Source organism: Triturus cristatus, chromosome 3_2, assembly GCF_964204655.1.
Source record: "Triturus cristatus chromosome 3_2, aTriCri1.1, whole genome shotgun sequence".
NCBI lineage: Eukaryota > Metazoa > Chordata > Amphibia > Caudata > Salamandridae > Triturus > Triturus cristatus.
In genome coordinates this window covers 746,585,398-746,610,919 of record NC_140584.1, presented here as the reverse complement: position 1 = coordinate 746,610,919, position 25,522 = coordinate 746,585,398, and the positions used below count along the sequence as shown (strand labels likewise).

General features: G+C 39.3%; 1 protein-coding gene across 1 annotated transcript; it reads right to left on the bottom strand.

The window, feature by feature from the left end:
- Positions 1 to 1,533: 1,533 nt before the first annotated feature.
- Positions 1,534 to 23,197, bottom strand: LOC146858040 (ferroportin-like). Its single transcript, XM_085648820.1, has 8 exons — positions 22,763 to 23,197; positions 20,230 to 20,297; positions 16,374 to 16,533; positions 15,863 to 15,978; positions 15,264 to 15,390; positions 11,053 to 11,298; positions 9,564 to 10,214; positions 1,534 to 4,684 (listed from the first exon to the last, which is right to left on the bottom strand). The coding sequence occupies exons 1-8, from the start codon at positions 22,788 to 22,790 to the stop codon at positions 4,365 to 4,367; spliced, it is 1,716 nt and encodes a 571-aa protein (XP_085504946.1). The 5' UTR covers positions 22,791 to 23,197; the 3' UTR covers positions 1,534 to 4,364.
- Positions 23,198 to 25,522: the final 2,325 nt, after the last annotated feature.

Genomic DNA, 25,522 nt, shown 5'->3' with positions numbered 1-25,522 from the left:
GAGGAGGGATATTGGGCGGTAGTTACCCAGTTCGGTAGGATCTAGGCTTGGTTTTTTAAGTAGGGCCTTGACCACGCCCTATAGGATTCTTCACATGGTCTTCCACAAAGTTCTTGGTCCTTTTTTTTTTATATGGGAAGTTTTATATAGCTCGAACTAGACCCGATAAATCGGGTATCAGAGCGCTTTACATAGCACCAGTTTCCTTACACAAAGACACATCCATTTTTTCTTAGGCACGGGGAGATTAGGTGATTTACCCAGAATTACAGGATGTTGAGCATTGTAGCCGAGACTCAAACCCGGATCTCCAGCTTCGACGTCAACCGCTCTAGCCACAAGGCTACATCCTCTCCCCTAAACCTATCCTCTCCTTAACCTATGAACATGAATTTAGAATAAAGGAATCCATTAATAGAAATCCATTTGCTGAAATCTGCATTTTGCAACTACACAATTTGATATTCTCCTTTCTAACGAGGATATGATTTACTTTTTATTGACATTGTGCAAACAAGGGTCTGAGGAATGTCTTCCAGCCAGGCCCTGAGCATGGATTGAACCCGTGATTGATCTTTAGGCCAGAAAAATCACTATAAAAGCTTTCATGGTCTGTCCTGCATTTAATAGCCCCGAGAGCACCTACACTAACTCGCATACAGGCCATTTAAATCAAGCAAATAAAAGCAAACACACAATCCAGTGATATACTGAGAATTTTCACTGAAAGTCGGCTAGGGGAGCATAAATAATGATCTCTTCAATTACGTCAACATGGGATCATAATGGATATTAGGAGGTGGTTCCTGAAGAGTTATCAGCATTTAACATGGAGAGCCAAGTAAGAACAAACATGTGTGTGTAAAAAGTGTTATCTATGGTCCCGATAGAATATGGCACATACGACTGATTTTGAGCAAAAGTAAAACATCTTACTGAATTATTCAAACATGCATTTCCAGATAATTCCCTGATACTCTTAAGTGTAGATATCTGTCACAGTATACTATGTATACACTGCTGGAGAACAAACAACATACATTTGGGATCTGCTTTAGATTTGAGTAGTAGGAGGAAATCCTTCAATTTCTGGAGGAGGTGCTCATCCTTAAAGAAGAATCGACCAGTTAGATATCCTTCACCATGGGGAGAGCACACTGGAGACATTTCTACCACTGAATTCTCTTTTGGATTCGGGCTCTTTCTCCAAAATACTGGCATAGCTCCATTACTAAACTATCCAACTCTAAACCAGGCCTAGAAGTCAAGCCCTCATATTATCTTTAAAATGTGCTTTGTGTGCCCCCTTCTATAGGCCTCTCGTTGTCATATTGATTATGGAATGTCATTGTACTTGAATCATGACTTATTAATACATTTCTATTTTCCACACTGGCCAGCTTTTCACTGCTATACTCAAACCAATGGCACCAATAACTGCTCTCATGCAGCATGGTTTCACCTCTTTGCCGGCTTGCCTTCCCCAAAAATAAACTTAAACAAAGAGCATTAAGAATGACACAAAACAAGAAATATATAACCATGAATTTATTTTATATAAATCAAAGTCAGATACACAGTATTTCTGGGGAGATAAATTTGGCATTTGGAAGCATTTCTTACATGTTAGTTTAGGCTATGAGAAGCAGAGGGTATTCCGCAAAATAAAAAATTCTGCTGCAATGAGCACCCTTGGCGTTGTAGACATTTTATTCACAAGGCAAAGAAGTCTTGGCTGCTCACGTTAAAGTCCACAAACCATCCCAAATAGCGTGTCTCGCCGAGTTGTGTACAACAAGGATCCAGTGACTACCAGCAGTCCATTCTGGATTATCATTGCTGTCACTACATTCTGAGGCTTTTTGGCACTCTTTCCTCTGACAAGGCTTGCTTTGAATGAATCTCCAAGTCACTTTTGTGTGAGCAAATAGCGTCAGCAACAATGGTTATCACGTATAGGTACACTTGGCCGAGGAGTAAACGTCTGCTGGTGTTTTTCACTGAGTTCTGCATAGTAGTTTCCCATAGCCGAGGTAGACATCTGTAAGGAACCACTAGGTCATTTGTGAGTGCAATAGTTTTCTTCCATTTGGACCAGTAACAGGGGCAGCCTTTCAGGGCTGTCACTGTAAGTTAGGAAGCCCTCAAAGTTCCCGAGGGCCCAAACCCTTATAAAGACCTAAAGCAGGCTAGGCACCACAGGATTTATTACATCATTAGCTGGTTGTTAATTATGTGCTACTGATGTTTTATACTTGAACACTTGCAACAGTTATGTTTTTCTGTACTACATTTCCCCCATCCAATGTCCTCGTATAAAACACTAGTGTAAAAATATGAGACAAGTATCTAAAATCTGTTAATATGACTGTGCACTGCAGAAGCGATTACAGCTCCCCAGGAAATATGTTTAGTAGCTAAGAGATCTGTTAAAAGTTCTGCATTGTAAGAAATCACATATTTATACATATATATACATATACACACATACATTTTGCACACTAACAATTCTGACAGAGGTTTCTTAACAACACGGCGATCATAAAGAAATATGTACTGTGAGGAGGAAAGAGACACTGTGAACCAACGTACTGTAACTTTAACAGGATCCATAGTGTTACAGTCTCTGAAGATTGCATTAGAAACATACTGTTTTCCCATGCTTGTTTATATAAATGCTAATTTTACTGTAGACATTGAAATCGATCATTGATCATAAAAAGGTCTCCTAGAACATTGGCAATATCAGTAAAAAAAGCAGGTAGCTAATTCTTTATGTCAAAATCCCAGAAGAAAAGTGCTTATCCAGCATTGGTGCAGTTATGTTCTGAAAGTGCATATACGTCTATTGCAAAAGTGTAGATGATGTGTTTGTGTACTGGAAATGCATAACAATGAAGGCATTAAAATGCACAACTCTTTGTCCGGTGCTCTTGCAAGACACCTTTCACAAGTATCTATAACAAAAAAGCGTCAGAAGTTTAAGTTCTGTATAAACATTGTAAAAAATAAAGTGTGTTGAACTGAACATTTATAAAAGCATCTTAACTGATCACCTTATTCATTAAATGTGTTCAAAGCTAGCTTAAAACTCCATGTCTGCGCCTGTATTGTATGCAGACCGGCCATATAAGTACTGATTGACTGCTAACATTACTGAGTGGTCAATATAGGCGAGGACTTTGTGCAGTCCTCGACCTGTGCCCCCAAGTAACATACCCCTAGGCCTTTGCATTTGAATTTGACTTTAGCTTACATTTCTTTGTGTCTGAATAGGAAGACTATCACCTAAAACTTTGGACATCTTTACAGTCAGTCTGCCTAGTAAGCTGTTGGTGCAATGCTACAATCTGCATGTGATGTCCTGTTATTCGCACAAGGATATATACATATATAATATACTAGGAAGTGCTACTAACATATAATGCAATACTTTCACCACAACACATTACACAGACATAATAACAAAACAGAGGTGTGTCTTGATTTTAATTACGGAGCTGATGAGGGTGGCAATTATTTCCTTATGTAAATGGTCGAACACGAGAAAACCTATCCTGTGTTGCGACGATGGGTAAGCGTCAGTTCATTCAGAGCTTCTACAGCAATTTGTGCCACCCTGAGCTCTACTAAATGTCGCTATTCATCAGAACCTTACTCAGTTGCACAAAACTGGAATACTTTAAAAGCCACTTTGTATTTCTGAAGGTGGAGTTCCTGACTAATAGGAGTGTGTTGGAAATTCCAAAAGTGACATCATTCTTGAAAACAATGGCCTCTTTCGGTTGAAAGTCAGGACTTTGGGTAAGTTGAAAGCTGAAGACAGACGATGGAAATCTGTTTAGAAATCCGCTCTGTCCACCAAGCCACTTTTGTTTTAGAGGGAAATTAAAGCAAGTACATGATAGTTCCCTGAATTTGGTTAATTTCAGTGTTGCCCATCACCTTTCTTTGGTTAACCCAAGCACCCAACATTTGCTATTTTGGTGATGCAACCCTGTGTAGAACATTAGTTCTGGCATCAAAAATAACGTGCTGACCTTAGGATTTGCGCATCCTCCTGTCAGAGGGATGCTTTTCACCATTTAGAATGCAACTGGATTCTGGATCTGCGACCCAAAAGCAATAATTTCAACATAAGAACTCCGGATCTTGTCACTAAAGACATTTCTTCTGTGTATAGACTGGGTCTTATCTAGCGACACTTGATCTCTAGTCTTCCCGACCCCAGATTAATACTTTAAAGATGAGACACTCTCGTAATTAAAGACAACCTTAGAGAAACACCTCTGTTTGCACAGTCATATGTCAAACAATGCAATACTAGCTGGTTGTATTTCAGTAACACAAATAAATACTCCTTGTTACACACAAGATGATTCAGCTTTTTGTGGCTCAACTGACATTGTTTTGGGATCTGGGGAACAGCATGCAAGAAGCTGTTTACCTAAGTTTTTGTGGGCATAGCGAAAGTACATTAAATGACCCATGGCGACAAATGTGACAGAAATGAGCACGAGTAAGCCAAAGGCTTCAGGGTTGGGTGCTAAGATGACCATGATGAAATGCATAAGGTCGAGGAGGTAATTCATGGAGTTCTGGACACCGTTTATAACACCTCGCTCAGACTCAATCACATTTTCTTGGATTAGCTGTGTCACAGTCAAGTCAAAAGACCAAAGACCTGTAAAATAAAAACATCATATTAGCCAGTGATGCATTCACTCACAATGGGAATATTGTAGCTGCACTTAACTCAAAGACATACACTGTGAAAAAAATGGGAGCTGAAGAAACAACACAGATGACTTTTAAAGTAAGGGCTCCGCCCACAGGGGAAAAACAATGCTTAGGTATATCATTATATAATAGGGAAAAGGCACACAAACATGAGAGGTAAGGCAATAAGGATGTATAGCGAGTGCGCATGTCACACATTCCCACGCCACAACTCAGCTTCCTCTCTTACCTGACTAAGCTTGCCTTTGACCATGTACAGTGTTCCGCTGCCTTTTGGCTAGGTGCGCTACAGAAATACCATATACACACATAGATTCCCAAACAGGCAAAGCCTGAAAGAAATGTGGTCCTGAGAAACCTTTAGGATTTCACTGACATGTTCTTCTTAAGGCTACATATGAAGAGATGATATTAGCAACCGGTGAAGAATGTCGAGACAGACTGCTCCTTGCTTACAGGAGGAATAAAAATCTTTAAAATCTCTGGGTGAGGGCAGATATAAGTAGTAGCATTTTTCTAAATAAGAAAGAGTGGTGACCAAATTATGTGGGCATAAACATCTTTTTAGAAATAGCATTACTTTCTCCTCGCTAAAAAATTCATTAGTGGGGACCTTTTTTGTTGACTATTCTGCTTTAAGGTCTCTGGTTCTTGAGAATCTCAAAGACGTGTGGTCTCCAGGCTGACAATGTTGATAATTCATGAAACACCAGAGTAATCAGGGGTTATTTTCTAGTATGCATCAGAATGTGCCCCATTAATCAGTACAAACTGTGTGCCATCAACTACTTCTGCTAAAACTGTTGGAAACCTATGCTTCATGCACACTTCACCAACTTGAATGAAGAAGCTGATGGGGACAATTTCTGAATACATCTTATAATACTTCCCCAATGGCAAGTAGGAAATAATTGTGTTGTTTATGAGTAAAACTTTTCCACACAGATAATATTTGAATAATAATTATAAAGTGCAAAATACTTTATTGTTCTGCTATATTGAGCTACAGGCCTGGTCCTGTGTTATGACGAACATCAAACTACAACTGAAGAATGATTTTACCTCCTATATTGTTCACAAGTAGACATTTTTGTTTGGGTTTACATGTAATATAAATCGACTCACACCCTGCGCCAATGGGCTGCATTTAATCATCAAAAATAGGTGGCTGCAGATATGTGAGGGCCAACTCTGAAATAAAAGTATAAACACAAAATATCACACCCAACTTATCAGATCATAGCAGTGTTTGCGTGAAGAGTATACCTCGAAAGACTCATGAGATTCCAATGAGGTGCCATTTATTCGTGGAAGGAGCAGTTTCCATGCTGAAATTACAGTACATATATCCGTGCAGGTCTATTAAATATTGCCTATTTTTCATGAAACTCCCTTCATCTGCCATATTTTGGATGGAGGAAACACTAACCATCTGCTTATACTTAAAATGGTGATATTTTGCATAGTGGGGCAACCATATTTATTATTTGTTTGTGGAAAACATTAGGGAATAACATAAAATCTGGTGAAAAGTAGTGGCTCCGTTGGCTTCAACAGAGTGACACTGCAGGCATAATGGCCCCCATACGATTCGGGATTATATTTTATTTATGAGAGAGTTCCGGCATATTAGAAACAAAGTGACAAGACTTACTGGCATCAGGAGTAATCCGTATAACACTGAATTGCATGAAACACATCATTGATATGGAGTAGATAATGTGGAATATACACAAAAAGAGGAAATATTTGATTCAAAATACTAGCTTCAAGTGAAGGTGGGCTGGTGGAGGGTATGTAGAAACATGTGGTCCCTCGTACAGCTCTTGTGGCATTGCCACAAACTTAAAAGATTTTGGAGGTAAGTCATAGATGACATAGATTTAAAGTTTGACACAGAATTACTCAGATTCCTAGCATATTTTAGGAGTATCTGACTGCCTCTTACACCACTTGAGATCTACAAGAAGCAGGTTGATCACCCTACTCTTGTGTGCAGCCAAACAGATGATTCTGGGTTTGTGGGGAAAAAAGGCCACTCATACTCATAGGTCATGGCTATACAGAGTTTTGGAATTATTAGGCGTGGAGAAGATTTCAATGTCAATCATGGGAAGAAGCAAACAATTTGCTTCAATATGTAAATCGTGTCTCACTCTATTGTCTTCAGAGTTCATGGTTACGTGCCTCAGGTACTTGAGGGTGTTATGTCTCAGGGAACCTCCTTGAGACTGATCCTAATGCTGGGAAAGCATGCTTGGTAATAGATGTGTCTAGTTCGATACAAAATAAAGACAAAGGAGATATAACATGAGGGAGGGGTATAGACAAGCCCAATTAAAGTTAACTAAGGAGAATGGACACAGGTTGTGGGGATAGTGTTATAATTATAGGATACAGTTGTACAATTGATGTCACATGGTGAGCTAAGTTGTCTTTATCTCCTACAGGAGTTATGTGCATTTATGGCGCGTTTTAAGACATATGTCCTTTCTTACGGCACTGACCCCCACCTGCCACAGGATGTTGGCGGGTGTATGCATATTTGTCTATAACCAATAAACAAAGTTGATCTATAAATACAAGCTTCTGGAAACTTAGTAAGCACAGAATGTAGAGTGTGCTCCCAGCATAGGGAGAAAGAGTTTCTGCTGTGCCAAGCCAGATACTGGCACAGTTACAATGCCACTTCTGGTAGGGAGGAGATTTGTAGGCCACTGTCCTTCCCCATCCCCCCTGGGGTTTCTTTGTAAACTGCTTGAGTAGTAACAGTTAGTTTATGTTCTTCAAGAAACAAACTTGGCATTTAGTCCTTTCAAAGCACTGCCAAATTTGAGAGATTAGGCAAATAAGGCACAATGTGATAAAATCATTTATCTGCCCTTAATCACACAGTTCTCTTCAAATAGCTAAACTGAATTATAAACTATGTGGTTTGTTCTGCATTCCACATTAGTCCAAAACTGAATAAATGAGATTCTTCGAACCACTCTGAGGATGCAACTTAAAGAAATACGGGTCCGGGTCTGTGACTCCACGTGTGTACTTAAGAGGAAATGGTATGTGATGGCGCAACACTTGTCATCAAGAGAGCAATAATCAAGACTGGACTCTGAAACCGACTTTACCTAACAGGGTGTTGTCTGAACACAACTTACACTGTGTGGAAATATGTAATTGTATTTGCCATCTGTATCTTAACCCTGAAATTATAAATAAATCTGCCTCCCTTGAGTGATATATTTCTATTTTAAAGCTTAATTAGCAGTATGCATTTGTAACTTCTCAAACTAATTACAATAATGGGCCTAAAACAAGCATGCATTGTTAATAGCTACCCATTACAATCTGCCTATTAAGCACATCTGTGGAGAACTTGATATATTATTAAGACGTTCACAAAGTTCAGTCTGATCAAGTGGTCTCAGCAAACAGGTAATGTCTGCCTGCCTGACAGTGCTTCCAGGAACAGGGTTTGCTGGATATTTAGGTGCCAAAGTAAAAATAAAAGTCAAAATAAGTATTCTAAGTCTGACACATAAGTGGATGGATCTTGATGTCACTTGTATGTTTAACATTTGCAACCTTGCCATGCACTAAAGGTCACTAATTTTTAGTCAATGAACACCACATTGATTTCGTGCGGTTCGTACAGACGAATCAGTATTATTGTTTTTTTTTATTAAATATTTACAACTTTAGGATTCGTTTTCCAATGAAAAACAGGAAGACTGTCCTTTTGCAGACCAGTAGCCTTCCGTGAGCCACTGTAATATTTAACTCGTGACAAAAACTTAACTTGACAATACTGTTGCCCTAAACCTTTACCTGACTCTTCCTGACACTAGACTAAGTCGTTGAATCAATGCACAACACCTGTGTGTTTTACGCCCCACCTGACTGACTGACTTGGGTAACTGCATTTCTTCAGTACACACTACCTGACAGTGCCTTTTGCCTCTGATCTTACCCAGCAGTCTAACCAGATAGTCTTCAACTTTTTTCTGAAGCAACAGAAAGAGGCTGCCAGGCTTGCACCATTTGACAGAGCATCCCTGAACTAACATGAGTCACAAAGGTAGAATGACAGGCCACCAACCTGTCCAAAGAGAACAGTATTAAAGGCATCGCACCCAGGGTGCACAGAGCCCTACACGGGTGAAATCTGTAGATCTTGTGTGTAATGTGTATTTAGGCAATCCTTGAAACAGCAGCAGTACGTTTCAAAATAGATCTTTCAAGTGGGGAAAACAGTGCACTTGTTATATCCTGTTTCTGCTGTGCTACAGGTAGGGCAGAACCCACCCATCTGTCTCCCAGGAGATACTTCAGTATGTGACCCAGTAGGTAGGCTACCTAGTACAATAGTGTTCGAACCTGATTGGTACTCACCCCTTTATGGTTTCGGGAAATACTTCACCTGGTTTGTGGGCTGTCTGGCACACCATTTTAACCAAGTGAACTCAAAAGCATCTACTGTTTTGAAGTTTTTGTGAGAAGGATTTTCACCATGGGCACAAAATAACCTCTATGCACCACCAGCCTTTTGATATTTACACGGCCCTACCTTTTATGTGAGGTCAATGAGATTATTTTGAAAGCCAATAAAGAGCTCTAGGAAGACATCCCTCAAGCAGGCTTCCAAGAGAGTTCTACTCCATCCCAAGTGAAAATACCCGCAAATGCATCAACAATATGGTTTCACAAAGCAATACACTTCACCTTGGTACACGTTCTGTCAGCCTTTAGTTGGTGGGTGATACAACATGAGAAAGAATGCAAATCATGTTATGTGAACAATAGCTGGCAGACAGTTTACTTACCAACTCTAGCAGCAATGACGCCTGCAAAAAGCAGACTGACGGAGATCAAAGGCACGGAGTTTTCTGGTTCACCATTCAGTATTGTGGAACCATTCACAGTGATGGGCATTCCAGTCGACAGGAGAATTTCATTCACATCTGGGGCGAAAGTAGGAAGTGGCTCTGATGAAAACAATCTTGAGCTGATGTCGTCAAAAGGGGAAACAGCCAAATCTAGAGGGCTTCCAGGCATGAACACAGAGACCACACACAGGATGAGGCAAGCAAACTGGGCAATTCCAGAGATGAAGCCTGTGCGGATGAGACCACACTTGCGCCGTAGCCAAGTGAAGGCCACAGTGCCCAGGATACCAGTAATGGCTGAGGCTCCCATAAGAAGGCTAAGAACAGAACCGCTAAGACCTTGCGTATAGGCGTAACCAGTGGTGATGCAGTCGAAGCCCAGAACGGTCATGTAGAGGAATGCCAGACCCATGCCTGCCATGAACACGGACTGGTTGTAGTAGGCCACCCATCCATCTCTGAACGTGCGGAAGGGCTCAGCTATCCGGTCCGCACAGCTGGGCTCCTTTAGTGGCTCAACAACTGCTACAGTTTTCTCTCCCATCAACTGTGAATCTTCTTTGAGTTTATCTGGATTGTTTTCTAAATCTAAAGACAAAAAACGTAAAGTATTCAGAACACCTCAAATTTCCCATGAAACGTACACTACTTTGTTAACCAAGTCAGTTAAACTTTAAACTTATAGAGAAAATGCTAGGAACAAAACACTAAATTCCAACGAACATAATTGAGCCGTTTTTTAAGGTTAACCTACTTGATGATATATACATATTTAAAGAAGATTGAAATGTATACATTAGGGTGCCTTTGTTGTCAAATTAACAATGTTGGATTTAAAGGAGTGAAGTGAAAGGTGAGGGACTAAACCTCTAGAGAGTAAAGGCGAGTCAGCCTCCAGTAGTGAATAATGACAGTTGCTGTTACATAAAACACTTAAAAAGTAAATTGTCTTTAGATGCTGCCAACAGGTTTCACTGTTATCAACTCAATTATAGATATCTTTTTGACCATGAATGAAAGAGCAGCTGGGAGGACCTTAGCACAGAATGCCTGCAGCTTTTGAATGCTACCGTGGTACATGTAGTAGCATACTGAGCTATGTTACTGACAATGGTACTTTTGTGAGTCGGTGAATGGATTTGTACAGTTCAGAAGGCACATAGTACATGCTTTAGACTTCATGGTCATATAGCCTCTTATTTTGCATTCAACCATTTTAGAGAGAACATTAGTGCACTGCATATTATTGACAGATTCTTGTGAATTAACTTCTGACTATGTCTATAAGAAACCTATTGTGTTACTAGTTTGTAAGACCGTTGAATAATGCTACCAAAATCAAATCAGAATTGAGTAAATAATAATGAATGTGTACCATTGTAAAACAAATGTAGCCCCAATATGTTTCTTTAATGTGTAATTGTACCTCTCAGAATGTTGATTTGTTTTAATTCCTTCTCTTCTACTTTCTGCCCAGCCTTCATCGCTAAGGCAGGAGTCTTCTGGTAAACCTTCCAGAGCAGAAGATATTCAACACACATAGACAGCAGGTTCCAACCAGCAATAAATCCACAGCCGATCACCGGAGAGCCGAAGGTCATGATTTGTCCGACTGCCATTGGCGCCAAAATATTGGTAAGCTGGTCAATTCTCCGCACGTTGGCATTCATATCTGTGGGAAAGTTTGTAACTTAAAATTTCAATATTGGTAATTGATAGTTTGCAAATACAACTTGTTGAAAGAAGAGTTATTTCATAATGAATTACTATTCCATTATCATTTAGGATATTCAGGTTACTGGCATTTGACGTACTGTTTGTGAAAGAAATACATCACTGTTGATCCTGTCCTTTTGTACAAAGCCTGCACACTTTGCCATGTGAGTTTGACTTACGGCAAGAGGGAATTTAGTTCCATAATATGCATGTGCATCTTCCTGCCCTGGGGCAGTATGTGATCCTGTTGTTCCCAGAAATGGGATTTTAAACAGGTAAGTACTGTGTCATGCTCTGAGGCACCAGCACTTCTGGATTTTAGAACCTGAGAAGTGCTATTTAGTGAGTTAGTACAGACACATATCAGAAGCACTATGAGTCCTCCCACTTCCTGGTAACCTAGTCAGGTGTTTCACACAAACAGTGTGCCAAAAGATTTTAAGATGTGCACCTGGGACAGTATGACTAAACTTCCACTGCTAGCCCTGTGCAATGTGGGTCCCGACACACTGGTTTATTTAGCGAAAACTGCTGAACACGTCTGGAAATTATTTTATTATACCTGTCTCAGCATTTCTTATTTATTCTTCCTACTGCCTCCAATTTCCTCTTTCAAATGAGCTCCATTTGAAATATAAATAGAACTTAGGAATGTTCTCAATTTTCCACACTCAAGCCTTGCCAATGCAACGCACGTTTGTACAGATTTTCCTGTACAAAGTTCATCTGTTCACCTCTTACCCACTGCTTAGAGTGACAAGAGTTCAAAGAGCTTGCAGATTAGCTGGCATTCCTTGCATATTCACTAAATATGGTCGCTCTTGGTAGTTCTACGTGTTGGACGTGCAGTTAGTCACACAATACGATGGAACATGCACAAACCTCCAACACAGTCTACAATCAAGTAGGATGCCTGCTTCGAATATGAAGGAAATTGAAGATTTGCAAGTTCTCGTGGAACACAGCTACAACACTGACTCTTCCTATTCCATGCATTGCCAAATAGCAGGCGTTTCACCTTTGTATGAAAGCATTTTACCTGCAAATGTACATAATGATAGAAGATGATACACCATCACAAGTGATAAAGCTATCAGCTTTGATGAGGTTTTTAAAACATGAATGATAGTGGCACTGAAATTTTGTATGTTGTTTTTAATGATCTGTCTTTTAAGATGTTATCCATAAAAAAGATTATGACTATCAACTTTATTGATAATAGTCTGCAGGAGGTGCCTCACCTATCAGTTTGTGAATGAATATGTATTTAGAGATGCAGGACATAACAAATGTATCTCAGTTTGACATAGGGTGCAAACTACGGCAATCTTACATACCCATACATTCCTGAAGGGGTATCTTGTATCTGCCCATTCAATACACTACAAAATTCATATTAAAAGACATTTCTACCATAAGGAGTGCATAAAAGGATAAGGGAAACTGAAATATCTGGGCCAATAATTTGATGATCCATAAATAATCCTAGGACAGTAGACAAGCAACTTCAGAAACAGATCCGATTTTTCAGGCATTTCCGGCTCTACACCCAATTTAGTATGTTATTAAATTAGACAATCACTCAAATATTCATTGGTTGGAACCCATCATCTCTGCCAGGGATTTAACTGAAAACAGATTAATTAACTTTGTGAAGCTTTGTCTACTTTTTGCTAAACGGAAATATATCCAAATTGCAGAGCAATAAAAAGGTACTGAAATCACTTAAATTGATAACTAGCTGCCTAGGAAGTAAAAACCATTATCAAAAACAAAATATAGAAGCAGCTTTATTTTGAGGGGTAATGTAGTCTAGTGACTACGTTTCTCAAGCACAGAATCTGCTGCAATTAAATGGTCTGTGTGCACTCCTATAACCTGAACTTGGATCATTCTAATTCACAAACCTAGAATTAATAATTCACTTTCCCCTTTCTACACTAAACTCGCTGCAGATCTTGTCCACTCGGTGATAAGGAAGTTTCCAATGTGCAAGTTTAAGATAGAAAGTTCACGTAACATAAATGTTTACAACTTGCCAAAACGTTTTCCAATTTTGGAAGCACTTGCCTTATGAAATATAAAAAGTCACCTAAGATCAAGGTTAACGGACACGCTAAATCATACTGTGATCTGATTCAGCAAAATAGACCTCGTGCATAAGAGTTCCAAGTGAATTATTTAAAATGAAAACTAATGCATATGTAAACTTTGCAAGATATGGGGGTGAACTTGCAAGACCACATATAACAAGTCAAAGAGGGCCATAGGGTCCAGATGTTAACAAGTTTGCAGAGCCGCTGAATAAGCTATACTTTATTTTCAGAAATACCGGAGCTCCTGTACAATTTTCTTATCTTCTCCCTTACTTACGCAGCCCATGGGTCACCCAAATCTACTTTACTTTTCTCTTGTTTTTAGAACAGGGAACCATCATGAAATACACCGTCCACCCTAGGGGGTGAATTATTTGAAATTGTTGCATGACACTGATTATTGAGCTGGATTGCGTACATGGTCCAATGTTAAAGACATCAGAGTGTTTCTCAAGATATGTTGATTATTTCGACATATCTAATGCAGTGTTGTTATTGAAATATATAGCAATATGGCAATAAAGGCTGTACACTTCAGTAAAAAAATAGCACTGCTTGATTTTCCCATGGAGCACTGCTATAGATCTGCATGCCTTATTTCACCAATATCTACGCCTGCCTCCCACCTTTTAATTTTTACTATTGCCCGTTTTAACTCTGCTTTATGAACAGTGACATAATGTATGGTTATTTATAAGAATGCCCTTGTTGTTCAAACTTGAACAGCACGCTAGATTTCATAATACAGTAGATGAAATGGCATGTTCCAAGCAATTAAAAAATCTTGGACTACACAGCCGTCATCATGGCCCACATACAGGCACTGCAGATGACTGATACAAAAAGCATCTGGTACTTGACCTATAAAGTAAATGCCAATAAAAACAAATGTGATCATACAAAACAACTTAGAGAAACCTTAGCCATGAATGTTACAGTGCCATCATGTTGGTCCATTTGCAACTCACGAGCACAAAGAAAATTCTCAAGCACAGAGCAAAGACTATTTAAACCAGGAAAAATATGTACAGGTTAGATATAAACAAAACGAAAAAATATACAGCACATGGGTATGGATAAGATATGCATTGTATATAGCAATGTGCAGCTTCTATTTTCAAAGTCTGAAAACGTGGCCTTGCACCGGTACGACAAGGCACTAATCTTCCCATTTACAGCACTGCTAGACATTTCAAAGACTGCAGGAAATTGTGGTGGCCCTGGTATACACTTGTTTATTCTATTCGTTCCTGTCAAAATTTCAGCTAAATCTCTGTCAAGTTTCCAATTTGCCAAAATGTTAGCTAAGAATTGGCAGCTCTCAACAGCAAATGGAAAAGAGTCTGAACTTCGCTTTTTTCAGCTATATAGCGCATATTAAAAATGTAGAATAACTGCAATACACAAAAAATGGACAAATATACTTTACATCTAGGAGTCCAAAATCTTACTTCTTGTATATTCTATATATGAATTGCTAATCATAATCATATAATATCAAACTGTCAACTGCAGAATGCCAAGTATTCTCACTTCCACGCGCTACCACGCCTATCATGGCGCTTCAACTTTGATCTAATTGTTACTAACATGGGAAAAATATCCCTGGATTGTAATTTGTAGCAAGAATGGTCAAAATAAAATATTTGTACCAAGAATATGCAAAATTAAAAAACTAAAAGTACAACAGTGTAAGAAAACTTCTTGGTAAATAAAGAGAAAAACTGTCAATCCTTAGGCTTTGCCAGTAATATGTCAAACTTAAAGAATGCTGAGAAAATGCCCTAGTTTTCTACAAATATTTTGCATGAGAACCATAGTTTACCTGCCAGTCTGCCCCTATCTTCGTTTGCAACCACTACAATCCAGTCTCTCTGAATGGTGATCGACATTGCGGTGCTGGCAAGGTTTGCGATGTTAGCGACACTGATGACAAAGATGTAGCAAGCAGTCTGCAAATAAACAAGTAACAGGAAAGCATTATCAACTGCTGGCTTCCACATGGGGAGTTTCAGTGCAAGTATTCATGGAAAATCCAATCCAAACAACTATCAAAATGAAACTTTAAACAGTCTATCTTTTAATGAAGAGCTGAACTATTAACTAAGATTTTAAGATACTATTTTTGCTTGGGATTGAAAGAAGAACATTCACATCGGTTCTTGGTGTGCAGCTGATTTCTTTCCTTTAAATCTGCTATGGCACTTTTTCAAAATAATAAATATGGAGTACTGTGCCACCAACTGGGCTTCTCTGTGCTCATATTAGAAGGGCAGGGGCAAGTCTGTATTCATACTGTAGTTGCAATGTTCAACAATAGCTGGCTTTGATGTTGACTGATGAAAGAAACTTCATACAAGACAAAATGCTTTACATGATAATTTTATAGAACTAAAACTAGGTGGAGATGAGTGCAGGACTTACAAGAAGCCAGCCGTGGTACATGGATGTCATCTGTGTTTTGAAGAGAAAGACGACCATTAGGACCATGCCACAAATGATGACCGAGGCATTCTGAACAATCAGAGAAGTTTGTGCCACTGTTCAGGAAGAAAAGAAGCACAGGTAAGAATTTGTGGCACGGTGAAAACAAAAGTATGCTTATATAGAGGACAAGGCATGATAGAACAGAATGTATGCTCCTATGGAATGCAGGGTAGAATGCTTGATGTGGATGGAAAGAGGGTATGCTAACAGAATAACAGCATGCATAGTAAAGGAGAAAGTGCAGTGTAACAGACTGCTTCAATTTGGAAAATAATGCATAGCATTATGGAATGCATGGTAGGAAGGAAAGAACACCCATTAGATTAAAAAGCTGACGTTTCTAAAAGGAATACATACATTGATATAATTAAAAGGCAAGAAGTAAAAAAGAATGGTGCTTTAGTGTTCAATAAGCACAAGTAACATATTTATATCAATGTTTCATTACCTTTAAGTCTTGCATTCTTGTCCACCCAGTCTCCGATGATGGCTCCCAGAAGCAGCACGGATCCGGCAACAACTAGACCGTAGACAGCTGTTAGGAGAAGACTGTTGCCATAAAGTTCAACCAAAAAGAGAGCGACTGCAAAATGCCACATGCGATCTCCCTACAAAGAAAAAGAACACACATATAAGATTCACAAGCTGTTGCAGGCCTTTCTAAAGCTCAGTGACCTCCAAATGAATTGCTTCTATTGAGATCAAATCTACTATTGACATCAATTCTCAAGCCATTTCATCTGTAGGGGGTATTGGCTAACATCAGTTGTTGTTTTATTATTTCTGTGTTGATTACTTGTAGCCTTCCCTAAAACAATAACAAGAGGACAGCAAGATATAAAGTGGCAAACCTAGCAAAATTCCTGAATGTTTTATATTCCCCTTGGACTTTATTCCCATGCAGTGAATCTGATAAGCATAACAGGTCACAGAGATGCAGACATCGGTTGTACTTTAGAAAACACAATGTGTACAAAGAATGTTCACGCCATTTACAGAAGAATAGATATCTGGCCCACATCTTGTTTCAAAGGACTGACAGACAACAAGTATATCGGGAGGCTGTCTCTATCTTTACTTCATGAATCTCCGGATAAAGTGGAAGTGTAGCTATTTGCTACAGACAGCGGTATATTACTGTACTTTCTAAGAATCTCTTCTCATTTTTACGTGTAAGTGGCTTCTGTTGATACCGTTTCATTATCCAGTTAATGTCTATCTTTTGCTAATACTGCTTATTTTACTGTAACAGCATTTGTGGCACCTGAACCCCACGCCACCCTATCTACAAACACGTCATGCCCCAACTGCATGTAAGCGCCTACTTTATCAACATGCACATCCGTTGTGCATCAGCAATTCCGCGTATGAAACCTGCAAACGTGTTTAGGACCAGTGGAATTATAACCACGCGGTGTCGGCCAAGTACTAGCCTAACGCACATGTAGTTACCCACTGTGTGTGCTGGCTAGTAAAATTAAGACAGACATTACATAACAGACCCCATATGTTTAGATGTTGCTTTTGAAAATGGAATATGTTGTCAGCAGGATGCTAAGTTTGTCAACAGGTGCCTGCTTAAAGTAAAATGGGTGCTGATAACTATAAGAACACAATAAGATGAACAGTTCAACGTTAGTTCACTCAGTTGGAAAAGTTTTGCATGCACCTTGGTGCAATGTATGAGACTGCCCTTGAATTGGATGGCACCTCCGGTCCCTCCCAGGTATCCGTAGATACTCCCTTCTGTATGCCTACTAATGATACTACTGATGGACAATGAGATGTACATAGTCCAACCAGATCTGTGGGATTCTTCAGATACTGCCTCTGTTGACCAGTCCCACGTCACCACTTTGCAGCCGCAGATCCTAATAAATATGCACCTTTTATAAGAACTCAAGGTTCATATTTTATTAGACTAGTTTTTCTGTACTTGGCAATGTCTGCCTGTTTGCACTTGACAATGCTATCCACGTTAGCACTTTGAGAAATAAAGTGGAACTGCCCTAAGTAAGATTTCTGTAAGAATTCCTGGAATACATGGTAACTGGCTATCCTCTGAGCCTTTTCTTATTTTTGTTATCAAAAGGACATTTTCAACCTGGAAATATGTCTCTCGAATCCTGTTAGATTTTAACCACACTCTTACTGAATGAGTGCTACAATTAGTCACAATGGCCACACAAAGTATACATTTTGAGGTGGCCTGCACAATTTCTCTTTCTGTAGCTTTGCTCCAGGCCTATTTCCCAACTCCCAAAAATGTAAATTTTGCTACAAACTTGAATCCTAGAACACAAGTATGCCACCTTAACTAGCCATTGCAGCCCTCTGATGCCTCTCAGAGGAGTCTGTCATTCTCTTTCAATCTCTGTGCTCACTTCATTGATGTCTTTTTGGCAAACTCCCTCTTTTGCTTTACCTCCAACTTTTAGATTTTTTCACCATCTCCCAAACAACGACCCAAGGTACAGATAGCTTAGTACACTACCTCATTGACATACAGTAAATGACCGGCATGCGTGGGGCCAGGAACACACTTCCACATATACTCCTAAAAATGAAGACACTGCCAAGTTTCAGGGAGGGCTAGGGCTTTCTTCTCTGACTTATTGCGTCTTCTCCACGTTCCTGTTTAGCCAGCTCACTTTTCCATTTTATTAAGACTTTGCAGCCTTGTAAAAACCCTAATAATCGGAAATGCGCGCTTATTAAAGGTTTCACCCATATAAATATACAATTGCATCTGGAATAATTTATTTTCCAGACTGAATTACATAACTACAAATGTAAGTGGGCTAAAAGCACCACTAGCTTCGTGTCAGTGTCTGTTCATTAGTTTCCACCAAGCGTTCTTATCGACCCATCTAATGTCATCACAAGCCCAGATTCTAAACAGTACTTAACAATATATATTTGAATACACATCATTGCATTTCTACTATAAATGTCCCTGCTTTTGGCTAAATTTTTCTAAACAGGAACTAGTCTTTTGGTAAATTGTTTAAACGCTAAAAAGTTGCACATTTGGGAAGGGAACGGATGTAGATGCCAAGAGACACCACAGAGGTGCACTACATAATGTGAAGCTCTACGCAGGAAGTAGGAAGATAAAAGAACCCAGCTTGGCGGGGTGCTGTTGTCAGATTACCACTGTTCCACATGTAAAGGCTGTGGCTACACCCCTCTCCAAGTTAAAAACTCTGAAAATTTACTCTTGCTTTATTAAGAACCCACAGCTCATTACTGGAGCAAATGACAATGAATTCATGTAAATTGGAAGAAGTAGTCTGAAGAATTGGCTAGAGAAAATAAAAAAGATTTCTTAAATTAACAGGAAGTCCACACGGAAGATATGTGTCTGGCTTGCTGTCTGCCTGTGGGGGCAGTGGCATATCCACCAATCTGCTTTTTCTGTGTAAGCCCTCAGGTTCATAAATAGTCAAGTGAGGAGCCTACACAACCTCTAATATGTACAGAGGACAAGTGCCATTTCCTGAAGTCGAAGCATATATGTTTTAACTTGACCAGTGATCCTGTGCTGGGACTGCCAACATCAACGGAACACGCAATGACGACCACAGTCAACAGGAAAAGGTTTCATTGTTGTAATGTGTTAATCGCTTCATCATTTCACAATATAAACAATCTCCACCTGGAATTACTTTGTCCTGCACTATCCCAAATATTTTAACACCATTGATACTATGGGTGGTGTCCCTCTGATGAGCAAGCAGTAACATTACAAACCAGGTCAGAGGCTTCTCTGTTTGGCAGCAACATTCTCAGTATCTCTTCCAAGGCCATGACAAAGCAAAACTCACACAGTCCACTCTGGGAACGATTACCGCAGCTTTTGGTAACCTAAATGTAGTCTCGTGTTTGGTAAACGTATTTTGGCAAACAAAACTCCTTCCACTTTAATAGCTCCAATCAAAACAAAATGTTCTTTGTTTGTTTAAATGAAATAACATCTCTTTTCCAATCAATAGAAGCAGTGAGCATCTTAAAAACCAGTGAGAGTCTGGCAATACTACAACTATAAATCACTGAAAGGGAGCAACTCAAAGGCACGTTGGCTTATGGGGAAATGTTGTGAATTTGTGAAATGCTAAATTGTGTCTTTAAGTGGCGAGCTGTCCGGTATGCTGTGTCACATGTGCCTTCTATGGGATCTACTGCCTGTACGCCCAAAAAATCAAAGGTTCATACATGCTAGTCGGCCTTTGACCCATTACTGCTGAGGGGGACATATGCAACTGTAAAAAACAAACAGAGCAGATACAACCCTTTCAACTTACCCATGTGGACAATGCATGTCCGACGTAAAGGAGAAACTTTGCAGAAGTTAAGTAATTGGCAACGGAGCCTGCAATGCAAAGGCACAAACAGTATTTAGGTAGGGGCACGTGTTTAATGTTTATTGCACAATTACACTCTTCACTTCTGCAACAGTGTGAATGTATAGACAGCACAAACTCACCCCAACAAGTGCTCTCAAATCATTCCCCCATCATGTCCAAAAGTAAAACTAAGCTAGGATATAAGCTGCGTGTGTAGGTAAATCCACTGCCTTCCAGAGGAGAAACATACAGTCAACACCACACCCTAAAATTGTTTGAAAAAAACTCTATTTAACAAATTAAACAGTTATAGTGTTTTTTTAATAAAATTACTAAAAAGTACCTCCTTGGCTGTGGAAATGAGCCTTACCTGAAAGCACCACAAATGTATGAAAAAGTCCCTGGAAATGTAATCATACAGGAGTAGCATGAAGGAAAATAGAAGAGGACTCTTATTTTACCCATCAAAATCTTTAAGCGCAGAAAACTTCACTGGGATATAAAAATGGCAATGCCGTGCTGCTGTTATAAGGATTCTATATCTGTTAATATATTTGCAGCTAGATAGCCTTATAACTGCCTTTAAAAACATACAATCAGGCCACTCAATCGAAAATACAGTTTTAAACATTTTATTACAAATTATATATGTGTGATTGCTTAATTTAGATAGATGCTAAGTGCAGAAATGCTTGTTATGAATCCAGATATATATTTTCTTTGCACGTTCTTCAACTACACGTTCAACCTTTTCAGAAACCTATGGCACTCAAACTGCATTAACAGAAATATGATATACATTATTCTTTGACAGAGATTATAAATGATATTCTGACTACCTTGCCAATTAAGCAACTCTAACTCTTGAGAGGACTAACTATACTATTTCGTCGAGATTCAGGGAATAGTATAAGGAGAATAATTTGGAGTGATAAGAATTGGAACATGGTAATGAGCTAATTCTGGAAGGAAACCTAATTTTTTCTTGAGAGGTCTGCAAATATAACCTCTACAAATATTTCTCCAGAAAAAGAAACTGACTAAGACATGTCCCTGTCACTTACATGACCATATTTCTCAATCAGAACCACACCTCCGAAAAGAAACCATGAAGATTGCTCTAAAAATGTAAAATGTAAAAAAAGCTCAAACAACAGAAAATCAGAATAGTTTCCCGTGAGAGTCAACATAGCAAATACAAATCAAATGAAAGGCAGGTCAGTTTCACAACTGACAGCTGACACAGACATTTTGTATTTAATCAAGGATTTGTAGCCAAGCTCCTGTAAGAGAGACCTGAGGCTACCAACTTATTACCGGCCTAGTGCATTCTCATGAGATTTCCTAGTATTTGGAAAAGAACATTTCATGGATTATTACTTATGCAAGGATGTAAGGCTCTATACATTTTTCCTGCTCTCAAGTTAATGCTTATCAGTTTTTTACCATTGTTTGGTCTTCTTCGGATCTAACGGCATTATGAATGCCCAAAATCCTCTATTGAATAGTCTTCTTATCCCACTAAATCCATCTTATTCAATAAATAAAATAATCCTTGGAAAAATTAAATTAAACAATGGTAGATCTGCTGTTCTTCTCATGAATGAATCATATATTCCCTGAAGGCACACTTTTTGCCTCCTGCTTCCATACCAACCTGGATTTTTCCTGATAAATTAAAACTGCAGCCATCATGGGAGAACACCCATGAGTTATGTAGACAAAGAATCCATAACATCTGAAGGATGTTTTGGGGGACAGACTCTAAATTGGGTAAGTGGACACAAAATAGTTGGTTTTGTATCCTCCGCAGTTTATAACTTTAGTATAAGCATTAGAGAGTCCATGCGAGCAAATCTATATTAAACCAAGCAGGCTCTATGTTCGCCAAAAGACCTTATGGGAATTCCCGTTATATAGTACTCGCTACATATATATACACACATGTACCCTAACAGAAATTATATTAATATTAAGAAAAATATGAGTGCTGTTAATACCAGCATAATCACTCTTTATAGTGACTGCGCATATACACATTAATAAAATAATGTGGACATTATGATAACTGTTATATAAACATCCGTGTAGTATGACTCTCAAAGGAAGATGAATATGATTGTATACCTGGTAATAATATTGACTGCAGGGAACCATTTCTTGGTATTACTAAGCGGCTCAATAATTTGTGTTAGCATTACCCAATGCAATGACACTCAGTTGCATCCATCCTAGATGGCGGAAAAACTGAGCCAGTCCTGATTAAACTTCCAGCCTAGAACCCTTGGGTGATGCACATGGCCCAGTGAGCTACACTGTCATATCAATAATGCGAATCTTATGCATATTTATGGCAGTCTTTTACTTGTGAAAATAACTGACATTAACATATTGAAGTGCATGTTGTTTAACGTTGAAGTGAATGGCATGCCCATTAAATTGATCGCTCTGCACGCCAAGCCCCCTGGTGGCTGCAGTCCCCAGAACTCACCGCAGCAGCTCTGCTCGTCCCTGCTCATGGTGACAGCTGTCGCCCGTCTCTGGACACCTCTTCTGTGCAGTATTTTAGGAGTGCAGGCAGGAGCAGTTCTCTTTTGCAGTATTCGGCAGGAGTGCAGCACAACAGCCCTGGTGTTTACGGTCGTCTGTAGCGGAGAGTGACAACCCCAGAGTCACAGCGGGTCCCCTTTTCCTCCCTTCCAAACTTAGCTAACACTGTAGCTGAAGTCGGAAAGCTTAGTCCTTATTGCTCGGTTCGGAGGGAGTCTTTGGGAGCGGAGACGGTGTCTCTGCCCTGCTGCTCAACCAGGCGCTCTTCTGCTAGCCCTCACATCCCCTCCATTTATATCCCTTTCCTTGGTACTTCGCTCAGCTGCCTCTGCGCACGGCTCGAGGCCGGGATTCCACTACCGGCCAATAATCAAGCAGAGATTTGAATAGACACGCCTCGTTTCTTTCCCTTCGTTGCTTTGTTTTGCACTGGACGCTGCACACGGTGACTGCGCATGCGTGCGCTGCTGCGGTTTTCGCAAACCACAGGGTTTAGTGTCAAAAGCACTGTCAGTCTTATTTTTATGGGGTTAACAAAAGCTGCCAGAGAGGGTATTGTTACCACACGTATAATAAAGCAAAGTTAAGGACCAAACAAACCTTACCAAAATACCCACACGGAAAAGAGTGAAAATAAGATGACAGGTACGCGCATGGAATGAAATAAGGACCACAGTGGTCTTTCACTAAACTGAACATGAGACCGCATTCGCACTGCATACATTACAACACAATAATCACACTCATAGCTTTTAGTAACAGTTCTATAGCTTTCCTGACATGTTACTTTGGGAACAACAGTATGTATACTGTGGCCTGCGTAACATCTAAAGGCATCGCAAGACCCTTTCATCCAGTCATAAAACTCACGTTATCGAACGCATAAATCATACGTTGCAAGTTAATGAAATAGAAAATAAAAGGAAATTTAAAGGGAGCTGAAGCGTGGTGGTACACTGTGTGCTGCCACCTACTATCATGCAAAAACAACAGTTGATGGACAGAATGCAGAACAATGTCATATATTCACCCCAGTACAGAGATCTGGGCCTAAATCCATCGTTTTTTTGCTCAACATGCCATTCCTGTTTGAAACCAGCCATATGCAAATCAGTCTTGACCCTGTGCCTCATGAGAACAGTCCAGCCCGAACTGCCAAGCCAAGTCCTCCCTGGACTGTAAACAAGTAGTATCCTAGGACTGGTTTCGGGGTTTCACCCCTCTTCAGCCAGGATAGTGTGATTCCAGTGGCATGGAGAGAGATTGGTATCGCTTTGGCCACCTACTATCATGCCACACAGCGCCAGCATACTGACACAAGAATATGAACAAAAGGACCATACGGCTGACCAATGTTAAGCACACCAAATCCAAATTCAATATACAATTTCTTAGTTGGTGCAAAGACACGTCCAGAGCAAGCCGTACTTGTGCTCTACTGGAAAACCAGATATACAAACTTTTTTTACAAAGGGACGGTGCACTCAAGGAAAAGTCTTTTCAAATATCCCAAAAGTTGTTCTTTTATTCTTATTCAAATCCCAGAAAAGTCAAACTCAGCCAACGCGTTTCGTTCTTTACGAACTTCGTCAGGGCTGTAAAACAATACAAATAAAAACATACATATATATAAAACACATCTTATACCACATGAAACACAACAACCTACATTACTAATAATACATATAAAACATGACAATACCGTATTTTTTATACAAATATTTGTGAACCACAGAGCACCAACACAAAAAATTCCACATATAAATACATTACATACAATTTTTTAAAAGAGGGACATATTAGTCACATATACGTATAGAACAAGAGTTAAAACTTTCACAAAAAACATATACATCCTGCCTAAACATGTATGTTGTTTAATGTTCTTGAAAGGGAATTCTATTTAATGTTTATATATATGGGAACCCAACACATAATTGAGTTTATAGGTATATGATAGGGAAATGGGTCTATATGACTGATAAATAGCGGTTGTTTGTATGGCCACTACCCTAATAATGGAAAGTTCTATTGTTTATATGCTAATTCTTACCATGGATTTTTTAGGAAACGAACTCCACGAACGTCAAAGAGGTCGGCTTCCAAAAGATACATACGTTCATTCGAAAAGGTGTGTAACCTAGTGAAAATGAATATTTTTGTAAAAAAATTAATACAGCCCCTTGTGGGCATGGAAGACCGAGATCAGATGGAAAAGTGTACGTTATAAAGCTTTCCATAGGAAAGCGAAAACTGCCTTACCTCTCCAAGTAGCTGAAAGATATGCGTATAAATACGATCGTATGTACGTCACCGGATAATACAAATAACAGTCGGATTCTTTGTTCAGTCAATACGTGTCATAGACAAAATTCAGTCAACCCTGTTGTTGTATATTTATGCCCAATGTGTAGGCTCCATATTTCTAAAGGAAACAACACGAGAAGGAAAATTATATAAATATCCATTCCTAGTTTTATTTTAAATCACAGACTCCCATTTCTAATCATATCTCCTAATATTGACCTTATGTGCATAGATGCGACAGCCTATATCTCCCATTATGACTTAAATCCATAGACTTTAAAAAATTATATATAACTCCTATACCTGTTGGGCACCGCAAAGATCGAGATCAGGTTTCCAAAACACATCATCCAACGTTAGTATACAGCAAATTATAAGCCACAAATCTCTCTAT

Coding starts and splice junctions, on each gene's coding strand:
- LOC146858040 (XM_085648820.1), bottom strand. CDS start 22,790: ATGAGCAGGGACGAGCAGAGCTGCTGCG. Junction 16,534..20,229: donor GACATGCATTGTCCACATGG/GTAAGTTGAAAG, acceptor TTTTCTTTGTAG/GGAGATCGCATGTGGCATTT. Junction 4,685..9,563: donor CGTCATTGCTGCTAGAGTTG/GTAAGTAAACTG, acceptor TTTATTTTACAG/GTCTTTGGTCTTTTGACTTG.